We start from the raw sequence: 26,226 nt of genomic DNA, 5'->3' as shown, positions 1-26,226 counted from the left end.
ATTTTTAAGCAAAGAACAATTCTGAGAAATTATATTTAGCCTTTCACAAAAATAGGACAAGGTCTGGGCACATGCTTACGCCAGAGTTATTTCTTCAGATGTAGCAACATCATCGCAATAAAATTTCCCAGAATCACTATTTCACAATGTTTTTTAATGAGAAACAGGAAACTGGCTGTCGACTTGAAACATGAAAGCGCATTCAGAACGGATGATCAGCCTACTAACTGATCCGTCTACTAAATATGGCCGACCCCACTTAAAAGCAGCACTGTTTAATTAATCCCCTGATGGTTTCCCCACTTTTACATGTGCCGTTAAAAGGATTTAATCTCTGTTCCGAGGTTTAATTGCAATGCCCTTGCAGCGACCGTATGTGTGGAGGCGGGGGGGGGGGGGGGGGGGGGGGGGGGGGGGGGGGGGGGGGGCATCCAGAAATTAGTCGGCACATATTTTCAATGGGTTGGCCATATTTAGTTCGTGGATCTGTTAGCCCACGGATCAATTTGTTCTGAAGGTGGGGGGGGCATCCAGAAATTAGTCGGCACATATTTTCAATGGGTTGGCCATATTTAGTTCGTGGATCTGTTAGCCCACGGATCAATTTGTTCTGAAGGTGCTCTGACTGAATGCGCGCATGCGCGTGTATGTGTGTGTGTGTCTGCCTGCCTGCCTGCCTTGAACTACTGTACAAGTAGCTCATTCTTACACGTATATACCTATAAATAGTGTTAGCCTCTTTGGTGATAATTGGCAATAAAATATAAAGTTCTTGTTGTTGATTTGTCGATAGTATTATGAAAATTAAATATAACCACCGAGGTACGAAAGAAGTGTGTTGACGCTTCACAAGTTCGCAGACACATGATGCTTCCAGTGCGCATGCGCAATCTCGTGGGATCCATCATGCTGTATGATAAGGTAGAATGTAAGATTATGGCACATGATTAAATGCAAATTTCACCAATAAAGACATTAAACACAATTAAATATCACCATATTTTCATTTATTTTTTCATTGGTTTAATCAGTGAGTTGTGGTTTAAAGTATCCCATTATATTTACATTTGAGTTTTCTTCCTTAGTTACTCAATTTTCTCTTCCTAATTAAATATCATCTTTCAAACTTGCAAATTCCATAACACATAACACTATAAAATATTTTTCAAAACTCAACTTTTATACTACTATCAATAAAAAATATATGTATGACCTTTTCAATGTATTTTTGTCTTAAAATATCACTAAGACTAAGTAACAGAGTAAGGCCAATTTATGGTCCTAAAAATAAAACTATCATCCATGGGGTGGTTATATTTTGACAATTATTAGGTCATCTACGCTCTCCATTCCCACTAACAAACACACATACAGTCAAAACAACATCAAGGAAATCCTAACCCTCTTCATTGGTGGAGGTAAATATCCTTGTATGCTGCTACTTTTTGGACAAACACATGGTAATAGTTGAAGAGTCAATGGGTATAAAGCTGTTAAAATGAAAAATTATAGCAACAGGTGCTAGATAAGGTCTGTGAGTTCATGCAAACAATAAACAGTATGTATTTTAAGCCTCTAATAGTATTTGTAGATATGTAATAGGATTTAAAGTAAAAACCTTACTATATAATATACATATGGCTTGAAGAACATTAAATCGAAAGTTTCAGACTGATAAAATCATATTTTGTCCATTAAAATAAAGATGTTGACAAAAGCCAAGATAATGCCTAGTAAAGGGATGAAATACAAAAGACAGCCAGTTCTTACTTTAGCACGCTTGTAAAACTGGTTTGAAAATTTCAACTTTGCTTATCTTAGGATTTTGTTTTGGAATAAGAATAAGGTTTTGGTGTAAAAACCATCAAATATTCAGGTAAATTACCTTAATTCCACTCAATTTCACATTATTCAACCAATTTCATTTCAAAAAGGGAGACAAGCATTTTGATAACTGCACTGCCATTTGACTTGACTTAGAAATGGTTTCATTTCTGTTTGTGAGAACACATCTCAAAATACTCGAATGGTTAAATTAATAACTGGATTAAACATGATATCTATATATACTGTGTGAGCAAATTTTTTCAAAATATCAACACTACCTAATGGCCAATTTGTCAAAAGAACTACTGTTTCAAATTCCTCGGAGATCTCCAAGGCGGGAAGATGGATCTTCAGAAATTCTGTATCATCAATTACTTTCACATTTTTTACACTTCTGCAAACAAATCTATAGCGAGCTTATTCCTCTTGGGGATAATTCTACATTTTTTCATACCATTCCCAATAAGGCAAGCTGTGTGTATGTGTGTCAAACAGTGGAAACATGAAGCTTATAGTGGGTACATGCAACACGGTTTAAAAATGGACTTCGAGCACTTCCAAAGAGCGGATTCAGAACGAGTTAATCCACGGACTAACAGATTCACAGACTAAGACTGGGTTCCCACAGATTTAGATCGATCTATCTGGATCAACCTAACTCCCTGGGGGTTCACGCTAAATTGCTGTCAGCTTCCAGGAGCTGAGTGGGCACCAAAGTTAATTACCCCCTTACAGCTTTTAGTAGGCTGGACAGACATTTACGCCGATTAAGCTGATAGCAATCTAGTGAGACTCCCCAGGGGGATCGATCTAAATATCTGTGGGAATGGTCTCTAAGAAGATCAGAGGATCAAGTGATGCTGTTTTTAAATTCTGTCGGCCATATTTAGTCAGCCAATCATCTGTTCTGAATGAGTTCTAAAGAGAGGCCGTGACCTTAAGGTCATCTGTGCCAGCCAATAGACACTGGGAGTCAGTCACTGGGATGCCCAACTCATGGCACAGAGTTATCTCAGCAAAATAAAGTAATGATTCCCAGCTTTGATTACATTGTTTTTCATCCCTACAGATGTCGTTGAGTTTGTATGAACAAAAATGCTAACCGCAAAGCTTAATATATAGCAAACTGAGTAATTTTCCTGGAAATTTAATTTTTTTTCCTTAATCATCAAGTTGTGCCTTATCACAAATGGATAATGTAATTATGTTCATTTTTTTTTTCAGTTGTAAGATTAAGTTTCTAATTATCGAGTTAACCACTTACTTAGCAGGGGCGGATTCAGAAATATTTTCTGACAGTCTTCCAAATTATCTTTGTTGATCCATCCTCCATTTTTGACCGTCTTCCGACACAAAAAATTAGATACTCTTCAATGTAAACTTGAAAATCTGACCGTCTTCCGGACCCAGAAGACGGCCTAAATCCGCCCCTGTTTAGTACCACTTACTCATGGAGAAAGCTTAGTGAATTTCACTTGTAACTTGTAAAATTAGATTCATAAAACTCATTTATAGATTGTACATTTCTCAACAATTTCAATGATTTTGGAGATGAACTGAAGTTGTTGAAAATTTCAGGAAAATGATCATTATCAACATCTTAATTTTTGTTAAAATATAATTTTTTTTTTCACCATGAAAAGGCCTCATGTGCATTGTGTGCTTTTAAAGCCAATACTTCCTCCATTTCCCTTTAAAGAGCTATAAGTTTATATATCCTTTGAAAAAAAAATAGCAGTATTTAAACTCAACATCTTCCTGAGAGTAGTTAAGTACTTTAATCTTGTCATCTCCTCCAAACATGTGATAGACAAGTGTCATTAAGAAATAACAACCCCTAAATACAAAACTTCTTAAGGAAGTTATCTATACACAGGAAAAAGATATTAAATGTCAAAAATCTTCACGGCACACCTTTTCTACAGTCCTATTACACCTGATAAAACTGTGAGCCGCATTTCTAGCTAAGTTAAGACAGCTCAATTTAGTTCAGACTATAAAAGTAGAGCACCCTGAAAACGGGTCTTTTTCTCTGAGATCTACATTTCACTCTACTTTGGCTCAAATGATCATTTGCAGTTCAATTAAATGAAACATTGTGACCATTATTATTATTATGACAAAGACCAAGCTCTTGTTTGAGACCAGTACTTTCTACAAAAGACTTACGTTTAAAGCAATAATAACTCTTCGTTTCGGCCAAAAAATGAATTTTCCTGGAGTAAACAACAATTTTCCCATACTTACCAATGGTTAATGAATCCATTTTTACATTCAAAGTTAGTCCCTGGTTTTTTTCTAAAAAGTTTGGTTTTTTGTTAAAATCTCTTAAGAGATTTTAACAGAGTATAGACATCAATGGAGGTCACGTGGTCTAAAGACAAGTTCAAATATCAGAATAAAAGCTATAACTGCTGTTTTTGTGGTAAAACAGAATATATTATATTTCTATGAGTTATTCACAAGGTTTTTATTGTGAAATATAGGTCTCATACAAAGAGTTATTATGCCTTTAACTGGAGTTGTTGATTGGAAATAATCAGTATTACAGCACAGATTCACCAGAGAATTACCTTACACAAATATAAGAAAATTTATACGGCTATAATGTTACTTTTCTTGTATTTGTGAAAGACAAGTTACATAGTTATAGCTATTATTATAAATACATACTAAGTAGAACCATCATAAGTTGACCAAAAATGCAGCATATTTAACCAAAATCACCTTTGGCCAAATGACCACAGAGACGCACTTTAAAGAATATGGATTTGGAAACATGAGAATTGAGTAGGCCTGAACAATTGATGCATTAGGTGATAATAATCTCAATCATAGCAGAATCATGTTTCAGTATTATTCTATTAAGACATTTATTTTTATGTCAAATTTAACACCACTGTCAGCGATGAAACCATTCAGAATTCTGGAGGAAATGGAGAATGTGGCGGTGTTCAATAACTGGGGTTGGGCTTTTTTTTTTTTTCATTTAATTATCAAATTTCAGTGACCATTCAAATTTGGCAAAGAATTTTTACTTATAGGGTTCCATAACCCCATATGTGGTCACCTTTGTTTTTAAAATTTCTTTCGCGTAAAGGGTCAAAAATTTTGCCTACATTTTCCATTTACTACATTGTAAATTTCAGTATGCCTTTACCTGAATTGAATCCATTTTTCACAAATCTAAAAGAAGTTGAACTGAAGAAGACATGCAGGGAATACTCGTACATATCTACAATTAACTTGAAGTCAAATTGTCAGAAGCTCACATATCATCAAAAAATGTAACTGTCATATTTTTGTGAATTACTGGCAGAGGATAATTTGCCCGATTTAAATTACTCGTGTATTGTGTTTTTACAGAAAACACCCCCAGAAAACATCTCCGGCTAATGGTCTTCAAATTGTGCCACCGTCGTTCCCCACCCCCGCTTTTTCCAGCTTCCTAAACGTAATTTCTGAACAGATAATTAGAATAATATATTGTAGGTGTTGCATTTTTTACTCTCTGACCTACCGTAGATGAAATGACTAGTCTAGTAAGTGATGTAAATTAGATGTTTGCAAAGATGTACCGTGGCCGAAGTGCTAGTTGTAGTAAGGGACTCACCTCTCCTGACGATTTCCTGGTATTGCTGCCCGATGTTCTACCTCTCTTTTGAATCTTTTCTAAGGTGTAACTTGTATCGTAGTGGCGTTTTATTGACAGGAAAGCGCGCACATGGAATATCGGGTTTTCGAAGAATACTTTCAGTTCCTAGAAAAACTCCATACACTGTTTGTAAGGAGTGATTTGGTTGGCTGGACATTGCAACATCCGGTCAGGTGGTTCTGCATAAAATGGGCTATAAATCATAATCTGAGCTAAATCCAGGTATTTTCTCCAGGATAGTTGTGACTGAGAATTATAAGAGACATGATAATGTGCGACAATAAAATTCAAAGTTGAAATTTAGACAGAATTTATAAAACGGCGGGGGAATCCTTCGATGACGTCATTTCAACTAGTCATTTAAAGAAATAGGTCAAGTCTCACCAAAGGTAAACAATGACTTGACTGATACGATGCACCGGTACGTGTATAACTAACACTTTGCAACTTAAATGCATATTAGGAGGATACTCAAATTATATTATATTATTTCTCTAAACCGATTACATCTTTATTTCGGCCTTAAACGCACCAGAATTTCCGTCCCGATTCGTCAAAATAATATTTCAAGGTCGAGCAGAATATGGGAGGGCCGGCCGGGGCACTAGTACTGGAGTTGTGGGAGTTAATGGGGGGGGGGGGGGTACCTTTCAAAGTTATGGTATAATTGGCAACTTATGCTTACATTTCCCCATTTGCTGAAGCCCATCTGTTGTAGTTTTCTATAAAAAAAAAACCGTAAAGTAATACACAATGAGGCACACAAATCGTGAAGTATCATATCATCTACATGTACCTACCCCAGCTGCCCGTATAAGGTACCTGCAGTTTTTACTAGTATTCTGGTGACCAGTGTAACGTGACAGAGAGCCCACATGATAGAGAGTTCACTTCACATTCATTTGCACAGATATACGTCGCCCTAGATTTTTACCCCCACTTAGGTCAGGGCACGTACGTGGGCCAAACCGTAATCATTATAACTAAAGGGAGGGCAGGCCTTTTGGTACAAGGACCCTCATTTTCGTTACACCGGTGCCGTTACATGCGTCTCGTTTCGTTCCATCTTTCTCGCTGGCTGTCTCGTAGCATTTCAACTCAATACAAATAAACTGACTCCGGCAAATGATAACTACAAGATGACATAGGCCTACACAACCGTTGGCACAATTAGAAGCCGCGGTCTGCAGTATTGTCAGATCCGGTTTAAATATTATAAATGTATTTTGGCATCTTTTAAGAGGCTCTTTCAAAAATCCTACACAAGGCACATTTCGATGATTTACTCCATTTAATGTGACCCAGGTAGTTACCGGGCAAGTTATTCTCTACCAGCTGCAAGGCCTCGCTAAATCACACTGTGTTAGTTGATCTCTGTGGTGCACAGCTAACACACTGAATGATGATAAGTATCGCTGAACTGATCCATTGTTAGCTTATAATATTGTATAAGTTATTTATCAAATGGGGTGACAAAAGCATTGCACAAAGATTCAGGAAAACGAATGTTGTGACAAAGCGTAGGCCAACAACAACCACGACAACAACAGGGAGCTTTTCTACACAGAAACACAAGGGGAGATCATTTTATCATCCACAGTACCAACTTCTGTAGAACCGAAACGTTTTGCCGGTCTTTTTCAATCGCGTTGTTCCCATCTGGAACGCCCTTCCAATTTGCACACGTTCAGGGGCTGTCAGATCAATGTTTAGACGATCCGTCAGAGAGCACTATGGTACTCTTCTGGTGGAGCGTTTTGACCCCGAGAACGTTTGCACTTGGGTGGGTCGCTGCAGATGTACACATTGTCGTTTTTAGATGTAAACATTGTTCTTTTTAGTACTAAAGTAGAGTTTTTATTATTTGTATATCTTTGGGGGTGTCCATTCATGGGTCATTGGCCCTTTAGGCAAACCCTTTTGGGTACAATCTTATTTTTGCATTATTTTAAAGTGATGTCGTACTATTAGTTGTAAGTTGTTTTATCATGCTCTTTTAAAATTCTTGTATAACTCCTAAAATTGACCGGTTAATGTACAGTGATGAGTGATTCATTTCACTTTACAACGCTATGCAATAGTCAGTTCTTGTCGTATTATTTGGTTTGGTTGAACAATGTGGCTTAAATGGGATAACAGCTTTTCATTTTGGCGGGAAACGGATTTTTGTTGAGATAAACGGCGATCTTCCCATACTTTCCAGTGGTTATCAATCCGTTAATTCCCACGTGTATAGTAGGTCGATGGTTTTTTGTTGTTTTTTTTTTTTCAAAGCGTGCAAAAAAACTCTTCAGAAAATATTACGAAGCGTACATGTAACCATCTATGAAGGTTCAAGTGGTCCGATGACAAGCACAGTTTTCAGACTTATTGCGATAGCCGCCGTTTTGGTGATAAAATGGTATGTATCATATTTATATGTTGCTTACAATGAATATATCGTAGAATCTTGATTATCATATACAATTTTGTTGTCTCTTCACTAATACTGGAAACAGCCGTGAAAAAGGAAACGTTGAAAAACTGTGGTAAGAATTTTTCTGGTACTTGTATATACAGGGTAACAACAATTCAGAACTATTGTGACAGTTGCTCTTGTCCCTACTTTTCATTTCCTATTTCAGGGAAACGTTCATTGTTTGATTTACATAATTTTTGCCTGGTTTTATGGTATCATAAAGAATAAACTGAATGGAATAAAAAAAACAGTCAGTGAACTTCTACTGCGGGCTTGCAACGAGTAGCGACGAAGTGAGTTCTTGATTGATTCAGTCAAGCGAACCAAATATTTCTATCTAAGCCATTAATAGACCGCAAAATATTGCACGTGGCTCATCAAAGTCACAGTCACAAAGTTAATCTCGTCAATATTAAGGTAGGTACGGTCCGATTCTGTTTCATAATACCGAAATTTCGACCATTTGTCTGCAAACAATGTTTTTTTCTCCCGTCCTGATCACTGAAAAGTAAAACAAATTTTGGATTATTATAATCATCTGCATTCGCCTCAAATTCTGAATTTTGGTTTTTGGAGAAACAAAAAGAGAGAGAGAGTATTAAAAGTTTTATCGCAAAAAGTCAATCAAATTTTGGCTAGTTACCAGACGATGGACTCGTATTAAATTGCTCGTGCAGATTGCGTCGTTTGCGAGTTTTGTGGCTCTGAAAAATATATAAATTTCAGTATTATTCAAAATTATTACTTATACTGATGCTCAATTCTGCATATATATTACGTGCCTATAAAATGAGAGTTTTGATGTAGTCTATATTTATACATTACATGCTTGTACGGATTTGCGTTAACAGCGATGGTCCATGTGTAGGCCCCGTACTGGCATGAATCTTTTATGTTTGAAGAAGATGTATTCTTTAAATGTCCAAAATTGAACAAAAATACTATTTGTGGCAGTATCTAACTTCTCCTACAAGCTTGTTCCTGATGGTCAATAACTTTTAAGACTTAATTTTCATTTAAAATTGATATTTATTATGCAAACTTGCCTTTAGATTTTGTAAACATGTTTTTCCATACCGTGGGAGGCCAATATTTACTTTCTACCTTGAATCTGTTATATCGTTGCTTCAGAGCGACGTAAAGTAATCCACAACAAGCAAAACAAATTATAAAATAATACCAACAGCCTCTTGTCATCACTAATCACATTCATTTGCGGCGGTTGCCACACCAACGATTGTGGCGAGGGAGACGTCAAAAGTAAATTGTGACGTCACAAGGGAAAAATGCGACATGGACACCATTGGTAGGCACCAAGCGTTATCACTAATTTTAAGAAATTGATTTATACAGGGTCGATACTAGCATTCTATCCTCATCCACGAAAGAGGATGCTGTTTGTCGTTTTCGTATCTTTGACAATAACAGATGCACATGTATTCAGCTTCCGCATTATGAAAACTGAAACATAATACCAAACTGGTTTGCCACATCCGTTTTATTGAGCTTCCTTGATATATGAATTAACAACAAATTAGGTAACTTATTTGGGAGTCGTCCATGAAATACGATGGAATTTACTGAAGTGAAGTTACAGTGTAGATAGAAACGGCGAAAAAGATTGGGAATCTATCTCAGAAGTTTAAATAAAACATAGTCTATCTGTTTAGACACAATGAAAGCAATTCTGAAATATATGCAGCGGTAGGCCTACTATATTTCGTTACAAAGTAAAAATTATGCTTTATTCGGTCTTTTGGGTCTTTTGTTTCCCAGCGGAAGTTGACTGACTACGCAATTTTTTGCACACAAAGGAACAACAAACTCCAAAGAACAAACAAATCAATAAAATAATTGCTAAAAACACCAACATAACGTCAAGCATATAGAACTGGTACCAGGGAAGCAGTCTTGCATGGGACTTCATATAGGAACCGCCATGTTTGATCACGTGGTCAATCCAGAAACCTGCCAGTTCCACGGGGGTGCCGGGTTGATCGCGAAAAATGGCGGACGCTCTACGCATGTTCTTGGCATAGGTCTCGTTTTGCATCATCATATTAATGGCAGAAATAAGATTCTCGGATTTTAAGAATGCCGCGTCCATTGTTATTGCAATGCCTTTTTGTTCCGCCCTTGCCGCGTTGTAATCTTGGTCACCGAACAAAGGTATGCTTATCATGGGCACACCGTGGTATAGTGCCTCCATCTGCCCGTTGTTTCCAGCGTGTGTTATAAAGAGCTTAGTGTTAGGATGCCCCAAAATATCATTCTGTGGCATCCAAGACATAATCTTAACATGATCCGGGACATTATTTAGCGGCTGCCCATTATACTTCCATATAACACCATAAGGCACGTTCTTGAAGGCTTCGAAAAGTTCCTGAACTACTCTGTCCGGCATGTATTTGATCAGTGAGCCGAACGACACAAGAACTACGCCGTGGCCATGCTTTTTAAGAAAAGTTTCCAAGTCTTTCGGCAGTGGTTTTGCGGGTCGCGTCATAAGACCTCCCAGGTACTTGACGTTGGGCAGTGACGGTTTGACGTGGTCAATGGCGGGCTGGCCTCCGTCCACTATCCACAACTCTGATTCTGCCATCAGCTCTGGCGTAGACATGTACGAGCGCCCCGGGGCATGCTTCTTGGAAAGTTCCGGCGTAATAGGTTGTAAGGAATGCCTCAGTAAAACGTAAGGAACGATATTGAGCATTCGCTGAGAAAGACTCATGTTGTCGGAGCACTTGGCAGTTATCGCTAGACTAGGGACAAATGAAGGAAGCATTGGTACACCAGCAAGCTGCTGCATATCTAGGACTATGGACACGTAGGGGACCGCATACCGGTGAGGGAAGAGGTAGGCTTTTGCAAAAAACCAATAACCGTAAACAATCATAAGGTCAAATTTCAACTCGATGACCTTCCTGTGTAGTTCTTTGTCCACAAACATCTCTTCCAAATAACTTTCGAATATCTTAGAAAGTTTTTGAATAGTGGACGTTAATTGAAACAGGCTTGTGCGTAGTTCTGGGTTTTCAACTGCCGCCATTAAAATATCTCTCTGTACCTCCGGATCGTCCAGAAACATTTTCTCCTTAGATCTAAAAGTCAGCAGATTAATACCACTTTCTCGCAACACCGAGGCCGATATTTCGAACGTGTCCGCATACACCGCCCAAACTTCGTGCCCTCGACTTTTCAGTTCTGTCAGCACTGTCACGGTAAGGCCTAACAGGCTTTTCCCAGGGTAAACCAGCGACAAAATTCTTGCACCGTCAGAGGTTGAAGAACGCAACAAAAGAACGTACAATACAGCCAGTGACAAAACAGCTTTGCTCGCCATCTCGTTCCTTTATGACATAGACAACTATAAATAACCGGGCCGACAGATGAATATAACGAATTGCCAACAGTCTGCAAGAGAACCAAGATTTATGACCCAGGCTGTGCTATATTTTGGCTTCCGTCAGTTACGTAATATAGCCGATCAGGGCCCCCAAATGTATTATATGGGGCGAGTATGGGCGATTTAAGGAACGGAGACGCCTGCGATCGGTCGCAATGCGCGATGCTATCGAGTTACGGGGCCCATAAGTGCCCTTGGTAACTTCCATGATAAGTCGAGAAATCCCGAGAACGGAAAGATGACAAAGATATCATGCCCCCTCTGACTCCACTTTCAGTTACGTACGCAATATGTTAGTACAGTACATGTACAAGGAGGCACCATTTGCCACCTTCACCCCTATCAGTGTTGTATCTGAATATAGCATCACGTAATGTCTCTAACTGAAACATGGCTATGATGAAGTTAGATCTAATTTACTACCACAAACGGCCACAAACGTCCACAAGCATGAAATGGTTGGTATGTGAAGTATTGATGATATTTTTTTTGTTTTATTCTAAAATGAAAACTCCCGAAAGAACTAAAACTGTTATGCTGTCGCTTGGGTCCTCGTCGCACTATCGCACATATCAATGTTTTTTCCTTTTCAATGCGTAGACGTTAACTCAAAATTGCGAGGGTTTTCGATCACTTAGGCACCATTCAGATCGAGAAGAGCCGAGTGCTAGCTAGGTCGCGATCTAAAAATGGCGGACCTACATGAAAGAAAGACCGCTTAATCCTGAAATGGTCTCTCCGCCTCTCACACGACTCACCACGCGTCGAATCTCGACCGGTTGAATAAGGGGTACGTAGACTACAGTAATCCACAAGCATAACAAATTATAAAATAATACCAATAGCCTCTTGTCATACCAATCACATTCATTTCCGGCGGTTGCCACACCGATGATTGCGAGGAATACAACAAAAGTATATTGTGACGTCACAAGGGAAAACGCGTCATGAACACCATTGGTAGGCACCAAGCGTTAACCGATGAGATCAAAACAGACTTTCAGCACGAATTATGAAAACTGAGAGATAATACCAAACTGGTTTTCCACATCCATTTTATTTAGCTTTCTTGATATATGAATTAACAACAAGTACCTTTATTGAGAGTCTCATCAACGCTTTCTTGCCACATCGTCCATGAAATTTGAAGTTACAGTGTACATAGAAACGGCGAAAAAGAATGGGAATCTATCTGAGAAGTGTAAATAAAACATAGTCTATCTCTTTAGACACATTCGCCATGAAAAAAAAACTGAAATATATGCAGAGGTAATATATTTCGTCACAAGTAAAAAATTATGCTCTATTCGGTCTTTTTGGTCTTTTGTTTCCCAGCGGAAGTTGACTGACTACGTAATTTTTTGCACACAAAGGAACAACAAACTCCAAAGAACAAACAAATCAATAAAATAATTGCTAAAAACACCAACATAACATCAAGCATATAGAACTGGTACCAGGGAAGTAGTCTTGCATGGGACTTCATATAGGAACCGCCATAATTGATTACGTGGTCAATCCAGAAACCTGCCAGTTCCACGGGGGTGCCAGGTTGATCGCGGAAAATGGCGGACGCCCTACGCATATTCTTGGCGTAGGTCTCATTTTGCATCATCATATTAATGGCTGAAATAAGATTCTCGGATTTTAAGAATGCCGCGTCCATTGTTATTGCGATGCCTTTTTGTTCCGCCCTTGCCGCGTTGTAATCTTGGTCACCGAACAAAGGTATGCTTATCATGGGCACACCGTGGTATAGTGCCTCCATCTGCCCGTTGTTTCCAGCGTGTGTTATAAAGAGCTTAGTGTTAGGATGCCCCAAAATATCATTCTGTGGCATCCAAGACATAATCTTGACATGACCCGGGACATTATTTAGCGGCTGCCCATTATACTTCCATATAACACCATAAGGCACGTTCTTGAAGGCTTCGAAAAGTTCCTGAACTACTCTGTCCGGCATGTATTTGACCAGGGAGCCGAACGACACAAGAACCACGCCGTGGTCATGTTTTTTGAGAAAAGTCTCCAAGTCTTTCGGCAGTGGCTTTGCGGGTCGCGTCACAAGACCTCCCAGGTACTTGACGTTGGGCAGTGACGGTTTGACGTGGTCAATGGCGGGCTGGCCTCCGTCCACTATCCACAACTCTGATTCTGCCATCAGTTCTGGCGTAGACATGTAAGGGCGCCCCGGGGCATGCTTCTTGGAAAGTTCCGGCGAAATAGGTTGTATGGAATGCTTCAGTAAGACGTAAGGAACGATGTTGAGCATTCGCTGAGGAAGACTCATTTTGTCGGAGTACTTGGCAGTTATCGCTAGACTAGGGACAAATGAAGGAAGCATTGGTACACCAGCAAGCTGCTGCATATCTAGGACTATGGACACGTAAGGAACCGCATACCGGTGAGGGAAGAGGTAGGCTTTTGCAAAAAACCAATAACCGCAAACAATCATGAGGTCAAATTTCAACTCCCTGACCTTTCTGTCCAGTTCCTTGTCCACAAACATCTCTTCCAAATAACTTTCGAATATACTAGTAAATTTTTGAATAGTGGACGTTAAATGAAAAAGGCTTGTGCGTAGTTCTGGGTTTTCAACGGCCGCCATTAAAATATCTCTCTGTACCTCCGGATCGTCCAGAAACATTTTCTCCTTAGATGTAAAAGTCAGCAGATTAATACCGCTTTCTCGCAACATCGAGGCCGATATTTCGAACGTGTCCGCATACACCGCCCAAACGTCGTGCCCTCGACTTTTCAGTTCTGTCAGCACTGTCACGGTAAGGCTTAACAGGCTCTTACCAGGGTAAACCAGCGACAAAATCCTTCCACCGTCAGAGGTTGAAGAACGCAACAAAAGAACGTACAATACAGCCAGTGACAAAACAGCTTTGCTCGCCATCTCGTTCCTTTATGACATAGACAACTATAAATAACCGAGCCGACAGAAGAATATAACGTGTTGACAACAGTCTGCAAGAGAACCTAGATCTATGACCCAGGCTGTCCTATATTTTGGCTACCGTCAGTTACGTGATATAGCCGATCAGGCCCCCTAAATGTATTATATGGGGCGAGTATGGGCGATTTAAGGAATGGAGACGCCTGCGAATGGTCGCAATGCGTGATGCTATCGAGTTACGGGGCCCAGAAGTGCCCTTGGTAACTTCCATGATAAGTCGAGAAATCCCGAGAACGGAAAGATGACAAAGATATCATACTCCCTCTGACTCCACTTTTAGTTACGTACGCTATTTGTTGGTACAGTACAAGGAGGCATACGGGTCATCTTCCTTTGTTCATGCAGTCTCTAAGTGTGCTAGTTTCACCACCTTCACCCCTATCAGTGTTGTATCTGAATATAGCATCACGTAATGTCTCTAACTGAAACATGGCTATGATGAAGTTAGATCTAATTAACTACCACAAACGGCCACAAACGTCCACAAGCATGAAATGTTTGGTAGGTGAAGTATTGATGATATTTTTTTTGTTTTATTCTAAAGTGAAAACTCCCCAAAGAACTAAAACTGTTATGCTGTCGCTTGGGTCCCCGTCGGACTATCGCACATATCAATATTTTTTTTTCCTTTTCAATGCATAGACGTTAACTCAAAATTGCGAGGGTTTTCGATCACTGAGGCACCATTCAGATCGAGAAGAGCCGAGTGCTAGCTAGGTCGCGATCTAAAAATGGCGGACCTACATGAAAGAAAGACCGCTTAATCCTGAAATGGTCTCTCCGCCTCTCACACGACTCACCACGCGTCGAATCTCGACCGGTTGAATAAGGGGTACCGTAGGAGATCAGCATTTGGTGAGCTGTGAGGGCACAGCTAACACATTCACCACACTGAATGCTGGTCACTATCGTTAAACTTATCCATTGTTAGTTACATAAGATATTGGTATATACAAATGGGGGACAAAAGTATTGCACGAAGATTCCGGAAAAGAAATGTTCAGACAAATCGTAGGGCTACAACAACCGCAACAACAACAGGGGGCTTTTCCACACAAACACAATACCCAATAACATACAGATGCAATTAAAGAGAAAGGCAGGAAGAACCCATGAGTTTTTTTTAAATTATTCAATAATTATTTTTATTTTAATAATAATTAGATATACGTACCAGAATAGTGAAGCGTATTCATGGCGTAGTACAGTGTCATATGAAGCACTGTGCTAGACTTTAGTGCAGTACAACGGCAAACAACGCGTTGAGAGAAGAGAAATTGGACATTTCCAATTTTCTGATGAGTACTTGTGTAAACTCCTGAAATTGACCGGTTAACGTACGTGATGAGCGTTTCATTTCACTTTACAACCCTATGTAATAGTCAGTTTTTTGTCGTACTATTTGGTTTGGTTGATCAATGTTGCTTAAATAGAAAACAGCTTTTCATTTTGGCGGGAAACGGACTTTTGTTGAGATAAACGTCGTTAATTCCCATATTTAAAGTAGATCGATCATTTCTTTTTTTAAGCGTGCAATCTCTACAGAAGAAAATATTATTACATGTAACCATCTATGAAGGTTCAAGTGGTCCGATAATTTACATAACTTTTGCCTGGTTTTATGGTATCATAAAGAATAAACTGAATGGAATAAAAAAAAACAGTCAGTGAAATCCTACTGCGGACTTGCAACGAGTAGAGACGAAGTGAGTTCTTGACTGGTGCAGTCCAGCGAACCAAATATTTCTATCTAAGAAATTAATAGACCGCAAAATATTGCACGTGGCTCATCAAAGTCACAGTCACAAAGTTAATCTCGTCAATATCAAGCTTAAGGTAGGTACGTCCGATTCTGTTTCATAAATTTCGGACATTTGTCTACAAACAATGTTTTTTCTCCTGAAAAATAAAACAAATTTTGGATTATAATAATCTTCTGCATTAACCTCAAATTTTTAATTTTGGTTTTTGGAGAGAGAAAGAGAGAGAGAGAGTATTAAAAGTTTTATTGCAAAAAGTCAATCAAATTCTGTCTAGTTACCAAGGCGATGGACTCATATCACATTGCTCGTGCAGATTGTGTCGTTTGCGAGTTTTGTGGATCTGAAAGATAGTCTATATCAATTTCAGTATCACTCAAAATGGTCAGACTATAATGATGATCAATACTGCATATAAAAGTGAATTGTGACGTCACAAGGGAAAAATGCGTCATGAACAGTATTGGTAGGCACCAAGCGTCATCACGAATTTTAATAAATAAATTTATAAAGGGACAATACTACCATTCTATCCTCATCCACGAAAGAGGATACTGTTTGTCGTTTTCGTGTCTTTGACAATAAATATATTTACTGTTCAAGCAATGTAACCCGATAAGATCAAAACAGCCATTCGGCTTCCGAATTATGAAAACTGGGAGATAATATCATGGTCCAAACTGGTTGTCCACATCCATTTTATTTAGCTTTCTTGATATGTATGAATTAACAACAAGTTACTTTTTTGAGAGTCTAAACAATGCTTTCTTGCCACGTCGTCCATGAAAAACGATGGAAATTGAAGTTACAGTGTAAATAGAAACGGCGAAAAAGATTGGGAATCTATCTGAAGAGTTTAAATAAAACAGAGTCTATCTCTTTAGACACATTCGCAATGAAAAAAATACTGAAATATACGCAGAGGTAATATACTGAATTTTGTTACAAAGTAAAAATTATGCTCTATTCGGTCTTTTGGGTCTTTTGTTTCCCAGCTGAAGTTGACTGGCCACGTAATTTTTTGCAAACAAACGAACAACAAACTCCACAGAACAAACAAATTAATAAAATCATTGCTAAAAAAACCAACATAACATCAAGCATATAGAACTGGTACCAGGGAAGCAGTCTTGCATGGGACTTCATATAGGAACCGCCATATTTGATCACGTGGTCAATCCAGAAACCTGCCAGTTCCACTGGGGTGCCGGGTTGATCGCGAAAAATGGCGGACGCCCTGCGCATATTCTTGGCATAGGTCTCATTTTCCATCATCATATTAATAGCAGAAATAAGATCCTCGGATTTTAAGAATGCCGCGTCCATTGTTATTGCGATGCCTTTTTGTTCCGCCCTTGCCGCGTTGTAATCTTGGTCACCGAACAAAGGTATGCTTATCATGGGCACACCGTGGTATAGTGCCTCCATCTGCCCGTTGTTTCCAGCGTGTGTTATAAAGAGCTTAGTGTTAGGATGACCCAAAATATCATTCTGTGGCATCCAAGACACAATCTTAACATGATCCGGGACATTCTTTAACGGCGGCCCATTATACTTCCATATAACGCCATAAGGCACGTTCTTGAAGGCTTCGAGAAGTTCCTGAACTACTCTGTCCGGCATGTATTTGATCACGGAGCCGAACGATACAAGAGCCACGCCGTGGCCATGCTTTTTAAGAAAAGTTTCCAAGTCTTTAGGCAGTGGCTTTGCGGGTCGCGTCATGAGACCTCCCAGGTACTTGACGTTGGGCAGTGACGGTTTGACGTGGTCAATGGCGGGCTGGCCTCCGTTCACTATCCACAACTCTGATTCTGCCATCAGCTCTGGCGTAGACATGTAAGGGCGTCCCGGGGCATGCTTCTGGGAAAGTTCCGGCGTAATAGGTTGTAAGGAATGCTTCAGGAAAAGGTAAGGAAGAACGTTTAGAATTCGTTGAGAAAGACTCATGTTGTCGGAGCACTTGGCAGTTATCGCTAGACTAGGGACAAATGAAGGCAGCATTGGAACACCAGCAAGCTGCTGCATATCTAGGACTATTGACACGTAAGGAACGGCATACCGGTGAGGGAAGAGATAGGCTTTTGCAAAAAACCAATAACCGCTTACAATCATGAGGTCAAAGTTTAACTCACTGACCTTTCTGTCCAGTTCCTTGTCCACAAACATCTCTTCTAAATAACTTTCGAATATCCTAGACAATTTTTGAATAGCGGACGTTATATGAAACAGGCTTGTGCGTAGTTCTGGGTTTTCAACGGCCGCCATTAAAATATCTCTCTGTACCTCCGGATCGTCCAGAAACATTTTCTCCTTAGATCTAAAAGTCAGCAGATTAATTCCGCTTTCTCGCAACATCGAGGCCGATATTTCGAACGTGTCCGCAAACACTGCCCAAACGTCGTGCCCTCGACTTTTCAGCTCTGACAGCACTGTCACGGTTAGGCCTAACTGGCTCTTTCCAGGGTAAACCAGCGACAGAATTCTTGCACCGTCAGAGGTTGAAGAGCACAACAAAAGAACGTACAATACAGCCAGTGACATACCAGTTTTACTCGTCATCTCGTTCCTTTATGACATAGACAAGTATAAATAACCGAGCCGACAGAAGAATATAACGTGTTGACAACAGTCTGTAAGAGAACCTATATCTATGACCCAGACTGTCCTATATTTTGGCTTCCGTCAGTTCCCCTAAATGTATTATATGACGCGAGTATGGGCTAGTTATGGAATGGAGACGCCTGCGATCGGTCGCAATGCGCGATGCCATCGAGTTACGGGGCCCAAAAGTGCCCTTGGTAACTTCCATGATAAGTCGAGATATCCCGAGAACAGAAAGATGACAAATATATCATGCTCCCTCTGACTCCACTTTTAGTTATGTGCGCTCTATGTTTGTACAGTACAAGGACGCATATGGGTCGACTTCCTTTGTTCATGCAGTCTCTAAGTGTGCTAGTTTCGACACCTTCACCCCTATTCTTACAGTCGGCATGACGTCACAAGATGGCCGCCATGCCCGGACTAGGGTAAACCAATCCGTAAGCTCCATTACTCCCAATGTTAAAATGATCAACTTTGATCGTCTGTATCTCTCACACCGGTTGATAATTAAACTTGACAACTGTTTAATTATATCAGCATAGGTATATAGTGCCAGGAAATGGCCATCAAGGACCTTTTCTAGTATTGATGCCGATTTTATAAGCGATTGAAATGCACCTCTCTTACACTGTAATTATATGAGCTGCAGTTCTGATTGTTTTTCAGGTAAGAAGTTGCAATGTCTTTGTTATCGGATGAATCTGTCCACTGACAGCGATTGAACAGAACTTACCTCGATCTTCAAACAATCATAGAGCCCCTTGAGGTGGTTTAATTGGAAGAAAGTGATCTTATCAGTTGGTGTCATTGTAGCAAATAGAACTAAAACAGATATGACCTTCACAGGTTGTCAGGAACCACAGTATAAAAAAAAGTGTAATTAGTACCTTTAAAACTTGCATACTTGGTGTAGTATTAACTCAATCAGAGGAAGCCATTGTTTCATAAAATTCATACATGAGAAGCCATGTTGTATAAGTAGCTTTAGATAAAACATGTACTTCACACCTTGCAGTTCAAATTTTAATGTCCTTTGTTTCGAAGCCGGTAATTTGTTAGAACTTGATTACAGGGATTTATTAACAGTGACCACCAGGAAGGGGTGGACTTGCGTATGAAGTAACCAATCAGTTTTTAAGTTTTGTGATTGACAATTTAGTAGATAAAGTTTAGTATAAAAAATCTGGGAACTTAAACCTAGGGAGGAGTGAGATGTAGAAATGACTGGATAGAGGAGAGAAGGGAGGAGAGGAAGATGTAGAATTGAGACTGGATAGAAGAGAGAGAGGAGGAGAGAGAGGCTTGTACCATGTAACTGTTAGTGTAGCAAAGAAATATTATTCTGTTGAAGTTACAACATGTAGTTTCATTCTTTTCCGTGTGAAGAGTTTAAGACAAGGAACCTGGGAATCTCTGTAGCAGTATTGCAGATAGCGTTATCCCAAGAACAGCCCATTGTGCCCAAACCCTGGGATTTTAATATTAATAAGTGTTATTTAATGTAATGTGGGGCCCGGGATGGTCTAAGGGGGTTCCCCACAAGGTGTGGTCATTGTATTTGTCTTTGAGAAAGGGAGCTGAAAGACAGCTCTAATGACAATTTACTAGTCTGATTTTATTACTGAAAGTACATGCCATTTTGAGAATTTGAACAATTTTCTATAGTAATTTTTTAATACCCATGTAGCTGCAGACAGAATTGAGATCATGGACAGGATAAAAATTTTACATACTCAATAAATCATTTAATTATTCATTTCCGGCGGTTGCCACACCGACGAATGCGAGGAAGTCAAAAGTAAATTGTGACGTCACAAGGGAAAAATGGAACATGCACACCATTGGTAGGCATCAAGCGTCAATCACTAATTTTGAGAAATTGATTTATAAAGGGTCGATACTAGCATTCTATCACCATCCACAAAAGAGGATGCTGTTTGTCGTTTTCGTGTATTTGACAATCACAGATATTCAGCTTCCGAATTATGAAAACTGAGAGATAATGCCAAACCGGTATTCCATATCCACTTTATTTAGCTTTCTTGATATGTGAATTAACAACAATTAACTTTTTTGAGAGTCTAAACAATGCTTTCTTGCCACGTCGTCCATGAAATACGATTGAATTTGAAGTTACAGTGTAGATAGAAACGGCGAAAAAGGTTGGGAATCTATCTGAGAAGTTTAAATAAGACATAGTCTATCTGTTTAGACACATTCGCAATGAAAAAATACTGAAATATATGCAGAGGTAATATATTTCGTTACAAAGTAAAATTATGCTCTATTCGGTCTTTTTAGTATTTTGTTTCCCAGCGGAAGTTGAATGACTACGTAATTTTTTGCACACAAAAGAACAACAAACTGCACAGAACAAAAAAATCATAAACATAATTGCTATAAACACCAACATAACATCAAGCATATAGAACTGGTACCAGGGAAGCAATCTTGCATGGGACTTCATATAGGAACCGCCATATTTGATCACGTGGTCAATCCAAAAACCTGCCAGTTCCACGGGGGTGCCAGGTTGATCGCGGAAAATGGCGGACGCCCTACGCATATTCTTGGCATAGGTCTCATTTTGCATCATCATATTAATGGCAGAAATAAGATCCTCGGATTTTAAGAATGCCGGGTCCATTGTTATTGCAATGCCTTTTTGTTCCGCCCTTGCCGCGTTGTAATCTTGGTCACCGAACAAAGGTATGCTTATCATGGGCACACCGTGGTATAGTGCCTCCATCTGCCCGTTGTTTCCAGCGTGTGTTATAAAGAGCTTAGTGTTAGGATGCCCCAAAATATCATTCTGTGGCATCCAAGACATAATCTTAACATGATCCGGGACATTCTTTAGTGGTTGTCCATTATACTTCCATATAACACCATGAGGCACGTTCTTGAAGGCTTCGAAAAGTTCCTGAACTACTCTGTCCGGCATGTATTTGACCAGGGAGCCGAACGATACAAGAACCACGCCGTGGTCATGCCTTTTTAGAAAAGTTTCCAAGTCTTTCGGCAGTGGCTTTGCGGGTCGCGTCATAAGACCTCCCAGGTACTTGACGTTGGGCAGTGACGGTTTGACGTGGTCAATGGCGGGCTGGCCTCCGTCCACTATCCACAACTCTGATTCTGCCATCAGCTCTGGCGTAGACATGTAAGGGCGTCCCGGGGCATGCTTCTGGGAAAGTTCCGGCGTAATAGGTTGTAAGGAATGCCTCAGTAAAACGTAAGGAACGATATTGAGCATTCGCTGAGAAAGACTCATGTTGTCGGAGCACTTGGCAGTTATCGCTAGACTAGGGACAAATGAAGGCAGCATTGGAACACCAGCAAGCTGCTGCATATCTAGGACTATGGACACGTAAGGGACCGCATACCGGTGAGGGAAGAGGTAGGCCTTTGCAAAAAACCAATAACCGTAAACAATCATGAGGTCAAAGTTCAACTCCCTGACCTTTCTGTCCAGTTCCTTGTCCACAAACATCTCTTCCAAATAACTTTCGAATATCCTAGAAGCTTTTTGAATAGTGGACGCCAAATGGAACAGGCTTCTGCGTAGTTCTGGTTTTTCAACGGCCGCCATGTAAATGTCCCTCTGTAACTCTGGATCGTCCAGAAACATCTTCTCCTTTGATCTAAAAGTCAGCAGATTAATTTCACTTTCTTGCAGCAGCGATTGCGATATTTCGAACGTGTCCGCAAACACCGCCCAAACGTCGTGCCCTCGACCTTTCAGCTCTGACAGCACTGTCACGGTAAGGCCTAATTGGCTCCTTCCAGGGTAAACCAGCGACAGAATTCTTGCACCGTCAGAGGTTGAAGAGCACAACAAAAGAACGTACAATACAGCCAGTGACATACCAGTTTTACTTGCCATCTCGTTCATTTATGATACAGACAACTTTAAATAACCGAGCAGACAGAAGAATAACGTGTTGACAAGAGCCAGCAAGAAAAATAAGGTTGGTCTATGACCCAGACTGTCCTGTATTTTGCCCCTCGTCAGTTACTTGATAGACCATATTCACAACCTGTTGTTCCACGGACTAACAGGTGCTCGGATCAAATATGGGGCGCACTTAACAATTGATACCTGAGGCCAAAGCGCGCCGATCCTGCCGGGGAAGAGTAATAAAATCTCGGCACTTTTTCAAGTGGATGGCGCCATATTTGATCCGCGGACTAGTTAGTCCACAGATCAACTGCCTCTGAATGCACCGATGGCCGATCAGTAGAGCCATTGGCAACTTGCAGGCATCTTATCTCCAATCAAGCCCCCTTTACACTGGGCGGCGTCCTTTCTGCGTCCCGTAGTACGGCCCCGTTTGAGAGTGAAAAAATATATATATATGTGCCAACAACTGGCCGGTCATTGAGCATTTTTTCTGCAACAACAGCGATGCTTGTGCCTTCTTTCTTCAACCTCAGCGACGCCAGTTTCAGGGTCGCACAAAGGACCCAAAAAGGACGCCGTCCAGTGTAAAGGGGGTTTTATTACCACACTGAGCTCTAGTGAACTGATAAGTTGAGAAGTTTCAAGCATGGAACGATATCATACTCCCTCTGCCCCACTTTTAGTTACTTACGCTATATGTTAGTACAAATAAGCATTGATCAACTAAGTTAGTCAGTCTTCAAGTGTGCTCATTTGGTCACCTTCAACCTTGTCAGTGGTTATATCTGAATATAGCATCACAGGGGCTTATCCAGGATTATTTGAAGGGGAGGGGGTCCGCAGATGCGAAGCCGCACCTCCCCCCCCCCTGCCCTGCCCCCCTCTAAATCCGCCACTGCATCACATAATGTGTGTAACTAAAACCAGGCTATGATTGAACTTACGTGAAGTATTCATGATATTTTTTATTCTTAAGTTAATCTCCCTAAAGAATTAAAAGCATTATGCTGTTGATTGATTCCCCGTCGCATTGCATCGCATATATCAATGATTTATATATTTCTTTTCAATGTGTAGATGTAAGCTCAAAAATGCGAGGGTATGCGTATTTATATCCTAGATCTGCCCAAGTCAAAGTTATCAAAAATCCTCGATATTTTGAGTTTACGACTGCAAATTGAACAGAAATTTATAAATCATTGCTTGTAACTGTACGCAAAGTTGAAAGATATTTTTCATGGACCCCCATGTGTACCATTTTCAGAGACAGCAAGACTAATCATATATGTAGACAGGCGCGAAAAAGGAGGCAAAGTTTGAGGGGAAGAGGGAGGGGGGGGGCGTTGGTAAGCATTCACAAATTTATTGGGTTGGCCGGGTGGGGATTATGTACTTGAAGTTGATCATCAACTGATTGGGGTACATAAGGCACATAAGGATCTTGAATTAACCGTTATATCGGACCACACTACCCGTTTTCAAGGTGTGTGTCAGATCGCATTTTGGAATATCATACCCCAGAACAAATTTTGTAGGGCGACCGCGGGCTCATCCTGTCCGTGTTCTGACTGATACTCCGAAATGCGATCTGACACACACCTTGAAAACGGGTAGTGTGGACCGATATAACGGTTAATTCAAGGTCCTTATGTGCCGAGTCTGGTAATTGGGTAGGCCTGGTCCCACTGAGGTCCTTCTTACGAAAATTCGAGTTCGCAGACAGCCCGTAAGCACCTACGGAGGATGTTGTACATGTCCAAACGATTGTACGAATAGCCTGCGAACAGCAAGGCCGCACGCGTAACTTGGTCCCCTTGCATGGAGTTAGCAAGTGAGACGTGCGTTGTCAGGCCTACCCAACTACCAGACTGCCACATTAATCTAATACAGTGGAAAAAAAAAACACCTATCAAAAGTGGTTAAAACATTCAAACCGAATGTCGCAAAGTCCCCATATATCCCCATAGGGACAATAAAATAGAGTACTCTAAAGTAAGAGTACAGTTTAAGGTTGTTCAGCCGAGCGTGGATGAGCCCGCAGTCGTGCTACAAAATTTGCTCTGGGGTATGATACTCCGAAATGCGATCTGACACACACCTTGAAAACGGGTAGTGTGGTCCGATATACCGGTTAATTCAGGATCCTTAGGTGCCGAGTCTGGTAGTTGGGTAGGCCTGGTTGTGCAAAACGCACGGCGCAAGCCATGAAGAAGCAAGTGCCCTTTGCGTGTTGAGTAGTGGTGAGTGTGTGCCACATACGCAGGAAGCAACACAAACTCAAGGAGTGAGTGCAATTTCCACGGCCATCGCTCCTTGCAATTAGCGTCACTGCTTGAAAGGACAACTCATGAAGCCCTTGCGACTTGCAAGGCGGACTTTCCTCTACCCCTACGAACTCCACGGCCTCCGCTGCACCCAAAATTCGTAGGGGACGTACGATCCTAAAATTCGTGCGTCCGGTTGTGACCGAGGCTTAAAATGGTGCTGCGCGCGACAGTAACGAAGATTTATAATTTAGAAAGTTAATGTCTTTTGTGTGAGATCAGATAAATCTGGTAACTTTTTTATTATTCAAGACTGATGAAAGAGAAATTCAACTTGGACAATCAATTCTTTTCGCTAGCTATAGCTTACGCTAGCACGTGACGTCTTTGCAGGTAGCATCGCAGGTAGTTATAGCAATTTATCTGAAATCTGTGCTTGCCATCCGACCACGTGACCTCCATGGTTGCCAGTACTCTGCAATAACCTTTGAAGAGATTATTACAAAAAAAAAAAAAAAAGAAAGAAGAAAAAAAAATTTAGAGAAAAAAACATGGACTAACTTTGAATGTAGAAATGGATTCATTAACCATTGGTAAGTATGGGAAAATTGCCATTTACCCGAGGAAAATTAATTTTTTTTTTTTTTTTTTTTGCCAAAATGAACAGTTGTTATTCCTTTAATTGACGATCATTAAGAAGACCTGCTACAAAAACACCAGTAAATAAGCATTTTGATCTGAAAAGTGGATAGGGATATTGAGAACTCAAGCATAATAGAGCTTCGTGTGGGGAGGGTGGCTTTCGCAAAGGGAGTACGAGCCTATCGGCCTCCAGGCCCGTAGCCAGGGGGGTTCGGGGGGTCCGAAAGAACCGTCTTTTTTGTCAGAAAAAGGTCCATTCTGGGTACAATTTGATCTAGGTACACAAAGGTTTCATTATAAAAGGTCCACTTTTTCAGAAAAAGAACCCCCTTTTGACTTTGCTGGCTACGGGCCTGGCCTCATTCGATTGATGACTTGGAAACAAATAGTTTATATACGTGAACGACTGTGCATGTGCTCTCCAGTCCAAACATATTGACCAATCAATAATATTATCATACGTGCTGGGTAAACACAATATACACATACTGAGTGGTCAAGGGGCAATGGGGCGTACGCTGACTTTGTTTTCCAATGAATTGCCAAGCTCATTTATTTACTGCTCAACAATTTAGTATTATTATTACAATAATTATTTGTATCATTCATTTTCTTACCTACAAGTATAGATGGCTATCGCAAAATCTTATCTTAATTATGTAAAGCAATGGTTTTAGTATTACTCAGTTTGAAAGGAAACCATGAGGTGTAGCCTACTATGATCTACAATGAACGTGTACTTAA

At 40.3% G+C, this 26,226-nt stretch overlaps 5 protein-coding genes across 6 annotated transcripts in view; all 5 read right to left on the bottom strand.

Annotated features, from left to right (window-relative positions):
• LOC106175814 (signal transducer and activator of transcription 5B) overlaps window positions 1-5,635 on the bottom strand; it is a 38,248-nt gene extending 32,613 nt beyond the window's left edge. The window contains exon 1 of one of the 2 annotated variants that reach the window (XM_087016946.1): window positions 5,441-5,635. The gene's annotated coding sequence lies outside the window, so the exon portion shown is untranslated. The remainder of the gene's footprint in view (window positions 1-5,440) is intronic. The other variant, XM_087016949.1, reaches the window with a different exon arrangement.
• A 3,781-nt stretch (window positions 5,636-9,416) lies between these two features.
• On the bottom strand, window positions 9,417-11,350 carry LOC106175810 (UDP-glucuronosyltransferase 2C1-like). The gene has a single exon (XM_087016950.1). It carries the CDS (start codon window positions 11,281-11,283, stop codon window positions 9,685-9,687), a length of 1,599 nt encoding a protein of 532 aa, XP_086873076.1. The 5' UTR covers window positions 11,284-11,350; the 3' UTR covers window positions 9,417-9,684.
• A 1,018-nt stretch (window positions 11,351-12,368) lies between these two features.
• Window positions 12,369-14,618, bottom strand: LOC106175802 (UDP-glucuronosyltransferase 1-2-like). The gene has a single exon (XM_087016952.1). The coding sequence runs from the start codon at window positions 14,246-14,248 to the stop codon at window positions 12,650-12,652; it is 1,599 nt and encodes a 532-aa protein (XP_086873078.1). The 5' UTR covers window positions 14,249-14,618; the 3' UTR covers window positions 12,369-12,649.
• A 2,131-nt stretch (window positions 14,619-16,749) lies between these two features.
• Window positions 16,750-19,085, bottom strand: LOC106175800 (UDP-glucuronosyltransferase 1-2). The gene has a single exon (XM_087016951.1). The coding sequence runs from the start codon at window positions 18,628-18,630 to the stop codon at window positions 17,032-17,034; it is 1,599 nt and encodes a 532-aa protein (XP_086873077.1). The 5' UTR covers window positions 18,631-19,085; the 3' UTR covers window positions 16,750-17,031.
• Window positions 19,086-20,687: 1,602 nt separating this feature from the next.
• On the bottom strand, window positions 20,688-22,628 carry LOC106175799 (UDP-glucuronosyltransferase 2C1-like). The gene has a single exon (XM_013557949.2). It carries the CDS (start codon window positions 22,565-22,567, stop codon window positions 20,960-20,962), a length of 1,608 nt encoding a protein of 535 aa, XP_013413403.2. The 5' UTR covers window positions 22,568-22,628; the 3' UTR covers window positions 20,688-20,959.
• Window positions 22,629-26,226: the final 3,598 nt, after the last annotated feature.

This window comes from Lingula anatina, chromosome 7, assembly GCF_051362555.1.
Source record: "Lingula anatina isolate TDL-2025a chromosome 7, LinAna3.0, whole genome shotgun sequence".
Classification (NCBI taxonomy): Eukaryota; Metazoa; Brachiopoda; class Lingulata; order Lingulida; family Lingulidae; genus Lingula; species Lingula anatina.
This window is presented reverse-complemented; position numbering and strand designations above follow the sequence as displayed.

Bases quoted from the DNA above. Each gene is read 5' to 3' on its own strand.
- LOC106175802 (XM_087016952.1), bottom strand. From the start codon at position 14,248: ATGGCGAGCAAAGCTGTTTTGTCACTGGCTGTATTGTACGTTCTTTTG.
- LOC106175810 (XM_087016950.1), bottom strand. From the start codon at position 11,283: ATGGCGAGCAAAGCTGTTTTGTCACTGGCTGTATTGTACGTTCTTTTG.
- LOC106175799 (XM_013557949.2), bottom strand. From the start codon at position 22,567: ATGAACGAGATGGCAAGTAAAACTGGTATGTCACTGGCTGTATTGTAC.
- LOC106175800 (XM_087016951.1), bottom strand. From the start codon at position 18,630: ATGACGAGTAAAACTGGTATGTCACTGGCTGTATTGTACGTTCTTTTG.